Source organism: Equus quagga, chromosome 14 (assembly GCF_021613505.1).
Source record: "Equus quagga isolate Etosha38 chromosome 14, UCLA_HA_Equagga_1.0, whole genome shotgun sequence".
Classification (NCBI taxonomy): domain Eukaryota; kingdom Metazoa; phylum Chordata; class Mammalia; order Perissodactyla; family Equidae; genus Equus; species Equus quagga.
Window position 1 is genome coordinate 30,395,540 of NC_060280.1, and position 17,810 is coordinate 30,413,349.

At 40.5% G+C, this 17,810-nt stretch overlaps 1 protein-coding gene across 3 annotated transcripts in view; it reads left to right on the forward strand.

The window, feature by feature from the left end:
- UVRAG (UV radiation resistance associated) overlaps positions 1 to 17,810 on the forward strand; it is a 305,917-nt gene that overhangs the window by 219,821 nt on the left and 68,286 nt on the right. For all 3 annotated transcript variants that reach the window (XM_046685391.1, XM_046685392.1, XM_046685393.1), the window contains one exon: positions 8,405 to 8,483. In XM_046685391.1, the coding sequence (XP_046541347.1) occupies positions 8,405 to 8,483 (79 nt within the window). The remainder of the gene's footprint in view (positions 1 to 8,404; positions 8,484 to 17,810) is intronic.

Genomic DNA, 17,810 nt, shown 5'->3' on the forward strand with positions numbered 1-17,810 from the left:
CTAGGTAGTTGGATTCAGGAGGTGAAGCTGGGGTTTTCTTGCTCCTCATTGCATTTTCTAAACTCTTACTTCCCTTTTGGTAAAGCAAATGTAGAAAAACCCTATTCCTTTGAGACACATGCTCTTCAACTTATACCACTTTTCCTACCAATCTCTCGGTTTTAACTGTCTTACTCATCATGTATTTTGGCAACAGGGAAACAGAGGACACAGGGAAAAGAAACAGTCTTTCTCTCTAGTCAAAGTCTTGCTATTATGGGTGACTTTAACATACAAGTGGATGTTAACATACACCTTGGCCTCTCATTTTCTTGATCTTTGTCACCAATGACCTCTTGCATTCCATCGCTTTCGTTTGCTCCCGTGGTTACACGCTGAGTCATGTCATCCTTGCAGTCCACGTCCAGAATCTGATTCAGGCATCTTGCTCTCTGATGACTGCCTCCTCTCCTTCAGTTTGTTTGTTCAGTCACCTGTTCATTGCTCCTCTTGGTGACCTTCAGGCCCTGCCACCTTCATCTTGTTTAGATTTTATGGCCCGTTATTTTAGTGACACCTTTGTCTTGCCCCCTATGATTTGTGTTATCCTTTCAGATGTGCTGTCCGTTCTCTATATACCTGCTGCACCCAGGCAGATGTCTAGAGAAAGTTGCACAATATTATCATTATAAAATCCTGATTAGTAACCACTCGGGGCTCTCGTTAGTGCTCAGCAGTTCTGTTACATTTCTTTCTTCAAGTTGTTCTGCCATTTGATCAGCTCTCCATCCACTTGGGCAAAACAAAACATGAAGAGTTATCCATAATCCCTCCGTCTTCGTCACCCTTCGCTTCCAAACCAGAGCCAAATGATTTTATTCCTAAAAGCCTTCCAAATTGTCTCCCTTTCCGTTTCTAATACTGCCGCCTTAGTCCAAGCAACCGTGATCTCTCACTTAGATTACTGCAACAAACTGGTCTCGCCTTCTCCAGACCTTTCTCCGCTGTGATCAGCATAATTTTTTCAAAATGCAAATCTATCACTGCCAGGAAAGTTCAAAGAGAAAGTGTTCATTTAAGAAGGAAAGTATGAAATGCAAATCTGACCAAGTTATACCTTTGTTTAAAGTCCTTCCATGGTTTCTGATTTCTCTTAGGAAAAAAATCAGACCACGATCTGACATGGTCTAGAGGGCCCTTTTTTTTTTTTTTTGGTGAGGAAGATTTGCCCTGAGCTAACATCTGTGTCAATCCTCCTCTATTTTTTGTAGGTGGAGTGCCTCCACAGTGTGGCTGACAAGTGGAGCAGGTCTGCGCCCAGGATCCCAACCCACGACCCTGGGCCACTGAAGCGTAGTGCATGGAACTTTAACCACTCAGCCACGGGGCCGACCCTGTAATCTACCTTTCTGTCCATCTTCAGCTTCGCCTCTTCCCACAGCTCTCCTCAGTCCAGCTATACTGGCCTTCTCCCGACTCCTGGAAGCAGCATGCTTCCTCCTGCCGTGGGACCTTCACAGATGCTGCTTCCTCCGATTGGAACATTCCTTCCCTTAACTCCTGCCCGTCTTTGAGATCTCAGCTAAAGTGTCACTTTCTCTCAAAAGTCTTCCCTGACTTTCTCAGTCCTTTGTCTGCCTCTTTTCTGGAATAGTGTCTTTTTCCTCAGAGTACTTAATTTGTAGATTATATATTTGTTGGTGTGATTATATGAGCAGTGTTTGTCTACTCCCTTGGACTGTAAGCTCCATTGTCTGTTTGCCCACCCTTATATCTCTACCACCTAGCACTACACCTGGCACGTAGTGTGAGTTCAGTGAAAATTTGTTGAATGGATAAACTGTATCCATAGTGATCATTTTCTTTCGTCTTTCCCGTTAAAATGAGAGAGCTGTCCCACCTGCCATCCCAGGCAGATCCTTGTCCTGTACTACTCTCACCTGAAGGATGGAGAGCCTGTCCCCTCTCACCTTTTCAGGACGTTCTCTCTGCTGTGCTTCACTGTGTCCCTCCAGGTACTGAGCTCTCCTCCCTCTGTGCCAAGCTTCTCATTATCTCCATTTCCTCACCTCCCGTTACTCCTGAACTCACACCAGTCTTACTTCACCCCTTAGTACTTTATTTAAACTAGTGTTTAAAACTTCCTACCAGTGAACTCATGTAATTACATCCAGTAGACACGTTTTCATGTCTGTTTTGCTTGACCTGTCAGCAGCATTTGACTATTGATGATATCTTCCTTGTTAAATTAACATTTTCTCTGAGCTTTTCTGGCGAGACACTTGGTTTTCCTCAAACTTTTTTGACCAGTCCTTTTCTGATTCCTTTTCATTTCCCCGTCCCTTGTAGGTATTCTCAAAGCTCTGAAACAACTCTCTTCCCTGTGATTTCTTTAGGCTATCTCATTCATATCTATGGCTTTAATTTCCATCTAAATTTTTATAATTCCTTAATTGATATTTTCATCCCAAATTTCTCTCCTAACTTTATATATAATAAAACTTTATATAATAATGTGTTTTATATCATACACATGGATAATATATACACCTGCTCCTCCTCCAGTGTTCCCCATCTCAGTTCACAGACACCAGCATCTTCTTAGTTACTCAGTCGAGAAACCAAAGGGTCATCCTTGACTCCTCCCTCTTCACCACTGTCGCAACCAATTTATCACAAAGTCCTTTCAGTTCTACCCACAAATTATAGCTCAAATCTATTCACATATGTTCCTCTCCTCCACTAGAACTCTAGTCAAAACCATCGGCATTCTGGCCATTGCAACAGCTTACTAACCAGGTCTTGTTCCCCTTTTTTACTCTACTGTAGCCGGAGTGGTCTTTAAGAAATATAAACCTGAATCTTGTCACTCTCATGCTTAAAAAATCTTTAATTATCCTCCCATTGTCCTTAAGGTTGCAGTCTGGATGTCTTATGGTTTACGAGACCCTGCGCATTCTGGTCCCTGCTGACCTCTCCAGCCTCATCTTCAAGGATTGAGTCCTCGTTCTCCGTTACTCCCTGCAGCCTGTAGCCGTCTATTTTAATGTCACCTGTACTTTTATCAAAGTTAGGATGACGACTCCATTCGTTCAGTTGCTTAAACCAGAAACTTTGCATTATCCTTGACTCCTCTACCCCTCACACCTTGTATAAGATCTGTCAACAAATCATGTTAGCTCTGTCTTCAAAATATGAGAATTCAACCACTGTTCACCATTTCCACAGCTGCCATCCTAGTTTAAACCATCCACTTCTCTTAGCTTAAACCACCTAGCTTAAACCACCCCGTTCACGTGCTTGGATTTTTGCAGTAACCACTCCATGTTTTCTTTCTTGCTGTCCTGCAGTTTATTCTCAGAGAGTAGCCAAAGTGTCCATGTCTCTCCTCTTTTCAGAACTATCTAGGACTTCCCGTATCGTTCAGAGTAAAAGCCAAAGTCTTTACTGTGACCTACAAGACACTGCATGAACTGGACCCGTTACCTTACTAACCTTGTCTGCTTTTCCCTCACTCTGCTCCAGCCATTTCCCATCTTGTATGCCCATGGCCTGCCTTACGGTTTGACTGCATTCTCTTCAACTTGCAGTGAGTTATAGATAAATCTTTAGTGATACCATGCAACTTAGCAGAAAAATGTGAGTTTCTTTAGTCATGACAGGTGGAAGAAGAGAAGGATGGGCATTTCCAGGAAATGAGCAAAGGCAGAGAGAGATGATCTCGGTGTGTTTATGAAATTGTGAGGAAACCACTTGAGCGTAATAAAGTTGCAGATAAATCAGGCAGGCAGGTCAGATCACTTAGGTCTTGAAAGCTAGGCAGAGAAGGTGAAATTTAAAACAATAACTGATTAGGAAGTAGGGCAGCTAGGTGATATGATAAAGTCTTACTTGAGAGGGAAACTAATAATACTGGCTTCTAGTGTGTAGAGGACAGGAATGCTGCCGAACGTCCACCAATGCACACAACAACAAAGAATGTTCCAGAGTGGCAGTGGGAATGGAGAGATAAGAATTTTTCACAGGAAAAATGACTTGTTGACTTGGTGAATCACTGCATATATAAAGGGCAAAGCAAGTGGGTAAAATTGAATGTCACTCTAAGCCTGAGTAACTGATGAAAGTTGTGGTGGAAAACTAATCTGGACGGGAAAAAGTATGTTGAGTTTGAAGTAAAGTCATGGCCTCAGAACGTAGTAGGTATGTATTGTCACATTTGCTACAAATACAGTGGGCAAAAGTGATCCTAATATGCACAGTGAAAAATTTAAATTAACCGTAGCCACATCCTCATCTCCAGTTGAGCATCAGAGAGCCAGACCTGGAGGTGGGGCTCTGTGAAGGCAGGAAACTGTTGCCAATTTGGAGTCCTTTGTAAAGATGTCAAGATTGGGCAGGAGAGGGTAGCACTTGTAATAATTGTATCTTTTAAAGTAAGAATGATTCAAAATTAGTTTCTTTTACTATTTTTTTTCCAAATTGAGTGTGACATATTCTTGATATATATACACACACACTCTTATTAAAATAATTGGAACATACATATAAAAAATTGTAATTTTACAGATTTCCTCCTTTCAGACCATGCATATGAATCTCTTTTTCTCACATTCCATTTACTAGCACTTCCGTAAGTCTGCCTTGCAGCCTTAGCCGATGCCTATCCTGATGGCCTTTTGGCATTATAGTCTGATATATTTTCTTGGTTCTGAAGGGAAGGGAAGTTATATTCAGTACGTTTAGTTTTGAACATTCAGAATTATACACTCTTAGGGATGGAGGAGATCTTATGCCTCATCTGGTCCAGTGGGTCGTCTAGTGTGTGATTCCCCCACGTTAGTTTCTGGGGCTGCCAGGACAAATTACCAGTCTCGGTGGCTTAAAACAGCAAAAATTTATTCTCTTCTAGTTCTGGAGGCCAGAAGTCCAAAATCGAGGTGTCAGTGGGCCGCTCTCCCTCCGAAGGCTCTCGGGGAGCGTCTTCCCATGCCCCCCTCCTCTGGTGGCCCCAGCCCTTCCTTGGCTGAGACCGTGTAGCTCTGATGTCTGCCTCCATCGTCACGCGACCTCCTCCTCTTCCTGTCTTTTCTCTGTGTGTCTTTACAAGGACACTTAGCGGATTTAGGGCCCACCAGGATAATCAAGGATGATCTCATCTCAGAATCCTTAACTGCAGACATTTTTCCAAATCGGGTCACATTCACAGGTTCTGAGGAGCAGGATATGGATGCGTCTTTTGGGGGCCAGCAGTCGGCCCACTAAATCTGAATACTTGTCCATTATTTGTCTCCCAGCCTCTGAGTGGCCGCCTCTACCCAAGCTCTTTTGGATTTTGTCTAATTCTGTGGTGAAAGCAATTTTCCTGTAAGTTTACTGTTAGCTTTGGTTCTCCCTGCTTGAAGCTGTGAGAACAAAACCCACCGTTTATCTCTCTGAAAGCCCTTCATTTGCTGACCTGAGACCTCTGTCCTCCAGGCTCAACACTGCTGGTCCCTTCAACCATTTCTGTCAAAATGGTGGCTCCCATTCTTCTGGTCAGCCTGGTGGTTCTTCTCGGAAGGACTCAGAGGCAACAGAGAGGACACTGAATTTGTTATTGAAGACCTAGTACTGAGGTCATGTCTCTTCCACTAAGTCAGTCAGTTTCTTTTAAATAAGGAAAACACTGGACCACTCTTGTGCACTGCATGCTTTTTATAGTCAAATGAGATTATTACAAAACCTATAAGAAACATAACCTCTAAGAAAGTTTCCAATTATTTGTCTGTATACTTGTACAAAAGCCTTGAGTCCCAGAACTGAACGTAGACCTCTCAGTAGAGTCTGACCCAGTACAAAGTACTTGGTAGCAGCACTTTCCCTGATTGTCTGCTCTGTTTCTGTTCATACAGCCTGCGATCACGTTAGTTTTTTGATATTCATGTCATAATTCTTATGTGTGTGTGTGTGAGGAAGATTGGCCCTGAGCTAACGTCTGTGCCAATCTTCCTCTATTTTATATATGGCAAGCTACCACAGCGTGGCTTGATGAGCAGTGTGTAGGTCCACGCCCAGGATCCCAACCCCATGAACCCCGGGCCACCGAAGCAGAGCGCAGGAGCTTAACCATTATGCCACCGGGCTGGCCCCGTAATTCTTTACTCATACTGAAATTACTGTGTACTAAAGAGCTCCAAACAATCTTCACACATAATCTATTTACTGCTAATTAATTAACTTTTGCCATGTAAAGTCAGTGAATTTTTCAAATAATTTGGAAATAGAATTTAATTTGAAAAAGAATTTAATATTGGTCATTTTAATTGCCTTTCCGTTAGACTGTGATAGTGGGAAAGGTGTAGTTCCTCCCCCAGTCATTTAATATAATACCCCCTTTCGTGAATCCTATTTGTGTTGCTAAGGACACTTTTCTGGTTGTGCTTGAATGACCACATTCTTATCTAAACCTTCTACCGTCTGCTTATGTGAGTCTCTCTCCATATTGAATTAAGATGCCTCTGATTTGTATCTTATGTCCTGATAGTAATAGGTTTTACCCTTTAAAATGGATTTCGTTTTTCTAGATTGCTTAATCTGTAAATCCATGTACTTTTTCAAAGTAAGATGAATATGTACTGGTTATAAGCCATTATACTGTTCAACTTGAAGTAACTCCTTAAGAATTTGAAAGCAGTCTGAAATGTGAAACTCTGTCCTAATATTTGATCTGTCTTAAAATTACCCTGTTTGAACCTTTCACTCTACTCGCTCTTTAGATTTGCGACTCTTTCCGTAAAGAAGTCCCAATGAAGTAATAAAGTCAGAGTTGTGAGATCCATTTTTCTGGAATTTAGAGGCTTGATTTTCAATGTATGCTTATTTCTATTTACTCTTTCAACATTTAAAACAGTTTCTATATTTATAACTTGAAAGTAGAGATGTGTGTAGATTTGGAGAGCTGTGCAGTTGGTCTATATGTGATGGTTTATAGAATAACAACTACACAGTACAGAGCCTTAGAACTCTAGTAGATTCCTTCCAAATGCGCCCATGTTGTTGTGTCTTTGCAATTAGGTAGTGTCTTTGCGAGCTACCCCATACAAATTTAAATGATTCCCAGACACCCGTAAAAGCCTGGTGTTGCACTTTACTTAGCCTGAATGTGCTTTGCTGTCATTTTAATGCATCTCAATTTAGGACCAAACCACATGTCCTAGTTTATTTTTTACTGCTTCAATTAAATGCAAAGCTGTATCTTCTAGATGCGCCTGTGAAGCATTTGCTGTTCCATTAGTAGAGAATAAAGACAACTCATGCCCTTGTTCACTCCCCAGTGCCTGCAGTTTTACAGCACAACAGATTTACCTTTTGGACAGTATGTAATCGGCAGCTGTTCAGAATTCAAGATAAAGCTTTTAAATTCTATTTCCTTTCTTTTATTTTCTCTAGAAAACAATATTCCCCAAGCTTTATGGGATGTATCTTTTCCTCAGGCAGTTGAAATTAAGAATATCCAGTAATTGTCAGCTACCATTCATTTCAATAGGATTATTTTATTCTTGAGAGTAATTGTAAATTGCAAAACTAAGAAAGGTGAAGTTTTCTTCTTGATCTCAGCTAAGTTGTGAGTGATCTGCTTGTAGAGAAATCTGTTTCAGAGGATAAAAATGTATGCTTGGTCTTGAGAATCAGGAAAATATGACTAGAATATAGGTATACTCTAACCTTTTCTTCTTCTTTGCAGGAGTAGGAAAAGGGAAATAGTGAGAGAAACTTCCTCCCTAAAATAACTCATCATCTTTATAAAGATCCACGGATCTCATGCCTTTGTTACTTCAGTGAGTCAGGTTAAAGTGGAAAGTCTGCTGAGAGCTCTATGGCATGAGTACATTGCCTCGTAGAAGTAACATCCAAATAGCCACCCCTGAGGATGGGAATGAATGTTTTATGAATTTTCACTCATTTGGTGCTGTTGATTTGACTGGCCACCTTAAAAGAAACAAAAATCTTATATATATTGCATTCAAGTCTGGTTTTTTTTTTCCTTCTGAAATCTTCCTCTCTCATTGAGTAGAAGTTGAGATGTTAGGTCCAAGGTATTAGAGGAAAAAATTTCTAGGATCTTAATCTTCCGGGGGTAAGTTTATGATATGTAAATATGAAACATAGTGGCCTCACCTCCTTGGGATTGGTGGGTCATTTTCTTATGTATTAGTCCCTTGTTGCATGACCTATTCAATTTTTCCTTTGAAACAAAGCAGCCATTGTTCTGATTTGACTAATGTTATGAAGATATTACGATAATAGGTGGCAATGACTATAATTAAATGATTTAGTCCAAGTCTTCAGATGTTTTTGCTGTATCCGAGAAACGTCCACCTTTGTCAACAACCTGGAGATTAACTCAAGTTTTGGACAACTTCTGATCCTATTTTATCTTGTTTAGGTTTCCATTATACCCAAAAGGAGGGGAGAAGTTGCAATTTGATTACGGTGTCTATCTTCTGAACAAAAATATAGCACAGGTGAGTAACTCCTCTTCATGCCCCTCCTACTTCCCACGTTCTTGCTTCCTTGGATGGCTAACCCTCTTTCTTTGGAAATAAGTACTATACTTGGCTCTTTTATTTAACCAGTTACAGAGATAATGCAGAGTTCTTTTTTGTCCGCAGTCTTACTCTATGCCATTATAAATACTGCAGAGAAGCAATGGGTACAAATTGGAATCCTCCTGCTGAGCTGAGAAGCCATTCACTGAGTTGTTAGTTGCTGGTAGACTGTACTTGAATGTGTGGGCTTCATAACTGCTTGTCTCTGCAGCCTTGACTGGTAATAGCGTTGACTGGTAATAGCGTTCTTCTCTTAGACTGCTTCTAGAGACCCATTTTGCGTTGGGAATTCTTACGGTGTCAAGTTTGGTGCCTTTGGCAAATCCTCAATGGTCTCCTCACCTTATTATCGAGGGCCCAAAAGAAAAGGCCAAGCACATGGTCCTTCCAATCCATCTTGGATTTTTGTGGCTCTCTCAACATCACACCAGTTAGTATCTCACTTAAATAACATCTTTCTACACGCCGTAGAAAGCTGACAGATGCTTGGGTTGCATTTTCCTGAAAGAAATATGCAGTATTTCTTTAGCACACTTGCCTCTACTCCGAGAGGTAGACATTCTGTGAATGTTCCAGTTGTAAAGGAAGATCAGCTTCAATGCTTTGTTTTTATTTGGACTTCCTTCCAATTAGAATATCACCTGGATCGGTATCCACAGTTTGGCTGTTACTTAAAGACATTATTAGCCGTATCCTCAGACCTTCTCTTTTTATAGAAGCAATAAGATTTGTGATGCTTTTGTTTTTATGAGCCCGAGTTGCCTCTATCCATATGAATCTCAAATTCACTGAACAATTCCCTTATTCATTCCTGATAGATCTAGAACTATTCCTCCATATCGTGTCATCTTTGCCCTTTTTCCCCTTATCCAGCCTCAGTTTAATGTTTTTTAATTTGGTTTTTATTGAGATTCTTGTCTTTTTCTGATATTAGATCAAATTTCTGGTTTGCAGTCCTCAATTAATCATTTGATCTATAACCTCACGCTCATTGCCCTCTCAGTCACATTGCTTTCAAGGGCTACTGCCGCTCCACTTACGTGCTTTACTCCAGGCAAGCACCCTTGCTCACAGTCTCCAGCCCATGACTCATCTTTCCATGTGCCATTCATCCCACGACTGATGCTTTCCCTTCCTCCATTTTTTGCAGAGAAGTATCTTAGTCTAAGAAATAGGAGTTTGATTTCAAGGCTGTCTAGCTCACACCACTGATCACAGTTGTCCTACCATGGAAAAACAGTGCTTAGACAGACCTGGTCAAGAAGTGGCCAGACTAAGAGTGCGTTAAGGGAGAAGAGGTCTAAGTAGATTAGAGAGCACCTCCAGTGAAGTCAGCCAGGGTGGAAAAGAGCACGTGGACACTGGGGCGCCAAACCTGGGAGGCAGGACGTCAGTAAGGTGGGCTTCATTTAGTGGAACTGAGTTCTGGTCTGAGTTCAGAAGTTCTTCTCTCCTTGCCCTATTTGCTATTTCTTTTTTTTTTCTTAAAAATTTTTTTATTGTGGAACATTTCAATCACATACAAAATAGAAAGAAGAATAATAACGCTCATGTATCCATTACCAAGCCTCAGCAGTTATGAAATTGTGGCCATAATTGTTAAGTATTTTGGTATGTGACTCTAAAATATAACAAGTTGAAAGTAATTATTTTTTCTTTTGTTCTTTTTTCAAAATTTTGGTAAGATTGGTTTATAACATTATATAAATTTCAGGTGTACATCATTATACATTTCGGTTTCTGTGTAGATTGCATCATGTTCTCCATCCGAAGACCAATCACAGTCCATCACCACACATGTGCCTGTTCACCCCTTTGGCCCTTCTCCCTCTTCCGTCCGCTCTTCCCCTCTGGTAACCATAAATCCAATCTCTGTCTCTATGTGTGTGTTTGTCGTCATTTTTATCTTCTACTTATGAGTGAGATCATACGGTATTTGACTTTCTCCCTCTGACTTGTTTTACTTAGCTTAATACCCTCAAGGTCTATCCATGTTGTCACAAGTGGCCAGATTTCATTGTTTCTTATGGCTGAGTAGTATTCCGTTGTCCATATACACCACATCTTCTCATCCCTTGATGGGCACCTAGGTTGCTTCCAAGTCTTGGCTATTGTGAATAATGCTGCAATGAACATAGGGATGCATGTGTCTTTATGCATTTGTATTTCACGTTCTTTGGATAAGTACCCAGCAGTGGAATAGCTGGATCATATGGTAGATCTATTCTTAATTTTTTGAGGAATCTCCGTAGTGTTTTCCATAATGGCTGTACCAGTTTGCACTCCCACCAGCACTTCCCTTCTGTCCACATCCTCTCCCACACTTATTATTTCCTGTCTTGTTAATTAACGCCATTCTGATGGGAGTGAGGTGATAGCTCATTGGAGTTTTGATTTGCATTTCCCTGATGGTTAATGATGTTGAACATCTTTTCATGAGCCTGTTGGCCATCCATATATCTTCTTTGGAGAAATGTTTGTTCAAATCTTTTGCCCATTTTTTAATTGGGCTGTTAGCTTTTTTGTTATTGAGATGTATGAGTTCTTTGTATATTTTGGATATTAACCCCTTACCAGATACATGGTTTGCAAATACCTTGTCCCAATTTTTAGGCTGTCTTTTCATTTTGTGGATGGTTTCTTTCCCTGTGCAGAAGTTTTTGAGTTTGATGTAGTCCCGTTTGTTTTTCTATTGTTTCCCTTGCCCGGTCAGACATGGTACTTGAAAATAATGCTGCCAAGACGGATGTCAAAGAGCATACTGCCTATGTTTTCTTCTAGAAGTTTAATGGTTCCAGGTATTACATTCAAGTCTTTAATCCATTTTGAGTTGATTTTTGTGTATGGTGTAAGATAATGGTCTACTCTCATTCTTTTGCATGTGCCTGTCCAGTTTTTCCCAGCACCATTTATTGAAGAGACTTTCCTTTCTCCATTGTATGCTCTTGGCCCCCTTGTTGAAAATTAGCTGCCCATAGATATGTGGATTTATTTCTGGCCTCTCAATTCTGTTCCATTGATGTGTGTGTCTGTTTTTGTGCCAGTATCATGCTGTTTTGGTTACACTTGCTTTGTAGTATATTTTGAAATCAGGGAGTGTGATACCTCCAACTTTCTTCTTTTGCTTGGGATTCCTTTAGCTATTTGGGGTCTTTTCTTGTTCCATATAAATTTTAGGATTCTTTGTTCTGTTTCTGTGAAAAATGTTGTTGGAACTTTGATAAGGATTGCATTGAATCTGTTGATTGCTTTAAGAAGTATGGACATTTTAACTATGTTAATTCTTCCAATCCAAGAGCACAGAATATCTTTCCATTTCTTTGTGTCTTCTTCAATTTCTTTCAGCAATGTTTTATAGTTTTCAGTGTACAGATCTTTCACCTCTTTGGTTAAGTTTTTATTGCAATTGTAAGTGGGATTGTATTCTTAATTTCTCTTTCTGCTACTTTGTCATTAGTATGTAGAAATGCAACTTATTTTTGTATGTTGATTTTGTATCCTGCAAATTAACCATATTCATTTATTATTTCTGAAAGTTTTTTAGTGGATTCTATAGGGTTTTCTATGTATAAAATCATGTCATTTGCAAATACTGACAGTTTCACTTCTTCCTTCCAATTTGGATCCCTTTTATTTCTTTTTCTTGCCTGATTGCTCTGGCTAGGACTTCCAATACTATGTTAAATAAGAGTGGTGAAAGTGGGCATCCTTGCCTGGTTCCTGTTTTTGGAGGGATAGCTTTCAATTTTTCTCTGTTGAGAATGATATTAGCTGTGGGTTTGTTGTATATGGCCTTTATTATGTTGAGGTACTTTCCTTCTTTAACCATTTTATTCAGAGTTTTTATCATAAATTGTTGCTATATCTTGTCAAATACTTTCTTTGCGTCTACTGAGATGATCATGTGATGTTTATTCTTCATTTTGTTAATGTAGTTTATCACGATTGATTTGTGGATGTTGAACCATCCCTGCATCCCTGGAATAAATCCCACTTGATCATGGTGTATGATCTTTTTAATGTATTGTTGTATTCCATTTGCTAGTATTTTGTTGAAGATTTTTGCATCAATATTCATCAGTGATATTGGTCTGTAATTTTCTTTTTTTGTATTGTCCTTGTCTGGTTTTGGTATCAGGATAATGTTGGCTTTGTAGAATGAGTTAGGAAGCTTTGCCTCCTTTTCAATTTTTTGGAAGAGTTTGAGAAGGATAGATGTTAAGTCTTTGAATGTTTGGTAGAATTCACCAGGGAAGCCATCTGGTCCTGGACTTTTATTTTTTGGGACGTTTTTGATTACTGTTTTGATCTCCTTACTGGTGATTGGTCTATTCAAATTGTCTGTTTCTTCTTGATTCAGTTTTGGAAGGTTGTATGATTCTAAGAATTTATCCATTTCTTCTAGATTATCCAATTTGTTGGCATCTAGCTTTTTGTAGTATTCTCTTAGAAGCTTTTGTATTTCTGATGTGTCCGTTGTAATTTCTCCTCTTTCATTTGTGATTTTATTTATTTGAGGCTTGTCTCTTTTTTTCTTGGCGAGTCTAACTAAAGGTTTGTCAATTTTGTTTATCTTTTCAAAGAACCAGCTCTTGGTTTCACTGATTTTTTTCCTGCCATTTTTTAGTCTCTATTTCATTCATTTCTGCTCAATTTTCATTATTTCCTTCCTTCTGCTGATTTTGGACTTTGTTTTTTCTTCTTTTTCCAGTTTCTTTAGGTGCACTGTTAGATTGTTTGAGGTTTTTCTTCTTTGTTGAGGTAGGCCTGTTTTGCTATAAACTTTCCTCTTAGAACCACTTTTGCTGTATCCCATAGATTTTGGCATGTCATATTTTCATTTTCATTTGTCTCTAGGTATTTTTTTATTTCTCTTTTGGTTTCTTCATTGACCCAGTCGTTGTTCAGTAACATTGTGTTTAATCTCCACATATTTGTGACTTTTCTGATTTTCTTCCTGTAGTTGATTTCTAGTTTCATACCTTCATAGTCAGAAAAGATGTTTGGTGTTATTTCAGTCTTCTTAAATTTATTGAGACTTGTTTTGTGGCTTAATGTGTGATCAATCCTGGAGAATGTTCTGTGTGCATTTGAAAAGAATGTGTATTCTCTGGTTTTTGGATGGAATGTTCTATATTCATCTACTAAGTTCATCTGGTCTAATATGTCCTTTAAGGCCAGTGTTTCCTTATTGATCTTCTGTTTGGATGATCTATCCATTGGTAAGTGGAGTGTTCAAGTCCCCTACCATCATTGTGTTACTGTCTATTTCTCCTTTCATTTCTGTTAATAAGTGCTCTGTATATTTAGGTGCTCCTAGTTGGGTGCATAGATGTTTACAAGTGTTATATCCTCTTGTTGGATTGTTCCCTTTATCATTATGTAGTGCCCTTCTTTGTCTCTTGTGACAGTTTTTGTTTTAAAGTCTATTTTGTCTGATATAAGTATTGCTACCCGAGCTTTCTTTTATTTGCCATTTGCATGGAGTATCTTTTTCCATCCCTTCACTTTCAGTTTGTGAGTGTCTTTAGGTCTGAAGTGTGTCTCTTGTATACAGCATATATCTGGGTCTTGGTTTTTTGTCCAATAGGCCACCCTGTGCCTTTTGATTGGAGCATTTAGTCCATTGACATTTAAAGTAGCTGTTGATAAATATGTACTTATTGCCATTTTGTTACTTTTTTTCTGGATGTTTTAGTAGTTCTTCTCTGTTCCTTTCTTCTTCTCTTCCTCTCTTCCCTTGTGGTTTGATGGCTTTCTTTAGTGTTATGTTTGGGTTCCTTTCTCTTAATTATTTGTATATTTATTATAGGTTTCTCATTTGTGATTACCATCATGTTCATATATAATAACCTAACTAAATAGCAGTCTATATTGAGTTGATGGTCTCTTTAGTTTGACCTCTTTCTAAAAGCTTTACTCTTTTGCTCCCCTCCTCCCACATTTTATGTTTTTGATATCATATCTAACCTCTTATTTTGTGTGTGTGTATCCATTACCCTCTTATCATTGAAACAGGTAATTTTAGTACTTTTGTCTTTTGACCTCCCTATTATCTTCATAGGTGATTGATCTGCTGCCTTTACTGTATTTTTGCCTTTACCAGTGATTTTATTGCCCTTTTTTTTTTTTTTTTGAAAATTTTCTTATTCCTATTTGTGGTCTTCTTTTTCCCACTTAAATAAGCCCCTTTAGGGAGCCTGCCCTGTGGCCAAGTAGTTAAGTTCGTGCACTCTGCTTCGGTGGCCCAGGGTTTTGCTGGTTCAAATCCGAGGCTTGGACATGGCACCACTCATTGAGCCATGCTGAGGCAGCATCCCACATGCCACAGCTAGAAAGACCCACAACTAAAAATACACAACTATGTACCAGGGGGCTTTGGGGGAAAAAGGAAAAATAAAATCTTTATTAAAACAATAAGTAAATAAGTTCCTTTAGCATTTCTTGTAAAACTGGCTTCTTGGTGATAAACTCCTTAAATTTTTGCTTGTCTGGGAAATTCTTTATCTCTCCTTCCATTCTGAATGATAACCTTGCCTGGTAGAGTATTCTTGGCTGTAGGTGTTTTCCTTTCAGCACTTGAAATATATTGTGCCACTCGCTTCTGGCCAGTAAGGTTTCTGCTGAGAAGTCAGCTGATAGCCTTATGGGGTTTCCTTTGTATGTCACTTGTTGCCTTTTTCTTGCAGCTTTTAGGATTCTCTCTTCATCTTTAATTTTGGACATTTGAGTTATAATGTGTCTTGCTGTGGGCCTCTTTGGGTTTGTCTTGTTTGATGCTCTTTGTGCTTCCTTACTTGGATGCCTGTTGTCCTGCCTTACATTAGGAAAGTTTTCAGCTATTATTTCTTCGAATAGATTCTCTGCCCCATTGTCTCTCTCTTCTCCTTCTGGGACACCTGTAATACAAGTGTTAGTGTGCTTGATGTCGTCCCAGAGTTCCCTTACACTGTTCTCATTCTTTTTAATTCTTTTTTCTTTTATCTGTTCAGCTTGGGTGATTTCCTCTGGTCTTTTGTCCAGCTCACTCATCCATTCTTCTGTTATCATCTACTCTGCTAAGTGAGTCCCTCTAGTGGATATTTCATTTCCAGTATCGTATTCTTCATTTCTGATTGGGTCTTTTTTGTATTTTCCAGTTCTTTGTTGACATCCTCACTGAGTTCATCCATTCTCCTCCCAAGATGTGAGCATCCTTATGACTTTTTCTTTGAACTCTTTGTCAGGTAGATTGTTTATTTCTGTTTCATGTAGTTCTTTTTCTAGAGTTTTGTCCTGTTCCCATACTTGAAACGTATGCCTTTGCCTCCTGGTTCTGCCTCTTTTTCTGTGCTTAAATCTATTTATTATGTAGGTCAGCTGTGTCTCCTGATCTTGGAGAAGTGTCCTTATTTAACGGACACCTTTTGCAGCCCAGCAATGTGCTTCCCTCTCATCACCAGTTCCAAATGTTCCAGGGGTGTCCCCTGTGTGGGCTGTGTGTGTCCTCCTGTTTGGTGGGGTTGCTCTTGCTGCAGGCGCCCAGGGAATCTGGGCTGTCCCCCTTGCTGGCTGGTTGTAATGCTCAGCTGCATCTGGCTGCTATGGACCCTTCAGTCGCTTTATTGGGTTTGGGGAGCCCCAGCATAGTTGGCTGCAAGGTCTAATAGCACATTCCTGTTGCAGTTTTTCTGTTAAATGAGTAGGCCCCCAGCATGGCTGGTTGCTAGGCTCAGGGCTTACAATTACTGTAGGCCTCTGGCCTGCAAGGCTGTTGTCAGCACTCTCAGGATTGCATCTGAGTGGGGCTGGCCCCAGGCACAGGAGCACCTAATTGTTTCATGCTTTGAAAGGTGGGGCTGATCCCCTAAGTGACTGTTTGAGAAGTACAGGTCTTCTGCTGCTGACAAGCCCCATGGCCCACAGGTCCACACACACTGTCAATACAGTCCAGGCCCCTGCTTACATCCTGACCCCCTGGAGGATACCCAGTGACCCCACTGCAGAGGTCCCCCCACACACTCCACCAACACCCCACACACTCCACCCGCACACCATGCCCTGCAGACATGGACCCACTCGCCTGCCTACAGTGGATCCAGGCACCTAGTCTGTGCAGGCTAAAAAGTTGCCCAAGGGCTTGCTATTGGGTGTTGCCAGTCCCTAGGGTGGGCTTCCTGCCCTGGCTGAGCTGGATTAAATTGGTGCTCTAGTGGATGGGGCAGACCCTGGGCTAACAGGCCTGGGGAAGAACTCCAATGACATCTGCTAGCGTCTGTGTCAGCACACCTTTACTAGGTCACAGTAATGGCTGCTGCCAATGTCTCAGTCCCTGGGGAGGTCTCGCCTTTCACTCAGATGCACCCAGAGCCTATCAAGTGAGTCTCTTTTCACCAAAGGACTGTGTACCCTTCTTTCTGGCGATTTTACATTGCTTTCCAAAATGGGTAAATTTGTGCATGGGCTCTTTAACAGCTGGCTTTTTTCTACTTATGCCTGATAGCTTTTCTAGGGATATTCCCCACTGTAGTTAATAGCCAGTAAAGCCAGATATTGTGACATTCATCTCAGTTGTGCAGAGTCTGAAGGATGCTTATAGCAGTAACAGTCCCCAACTCAGGTCCCCTACTCCTCCAGGGAAGGCTGCATACCTTAGGATTGCTCCCGGTCGGCTGTGATGCTTCACCGCTCTCAACAGTGGCTTTTTTCTCTCCAGAAAGGAATTTCTGCCTCTTCCACCTCAGTCAGGTCTGTCCCTTGTTGCGGGGGTCCTTTTTATCCAGTTTTCAGTTCTCTCTCAGGGGTTATTTTTCCAAGAATAGCTGTGACTTGGTTGTGTTTGTGGGTTGAGGTGAGTTCAGAGTCCGCCTATGCTGTCACCTTGACACCAACCATATTTTGTATTTCTTGCTTTAAGCACATAGGCCCTAAGGTCACAAGTCTGTTGGAAGCTTCCAGGTAAAACTAACTCCTCGTTAAGGCTAGGTCCGAAATGCCTGGATTTCCTCATAAATCCCAGCTTCAAACACACACACACACTCTTAGTTCTTTCTTCTCAGAGCCCACTAGCAATGCCAAAAGATGGTATAAAGAGGTTCCCAGAATAGCCCAGCCTGCTTTGAAAGCAAGACAAAGGTGGAGGCTGACAGTGTGCAGTAGAAAATTTGGGAAAGACAGCCCTTCACGTTAGACTCTTGGCTCTGGCACCTGTTCAGTTCTTACTCTGGAGCACTTCCTAATTAGCCTCGACCTTATTCTTAACTG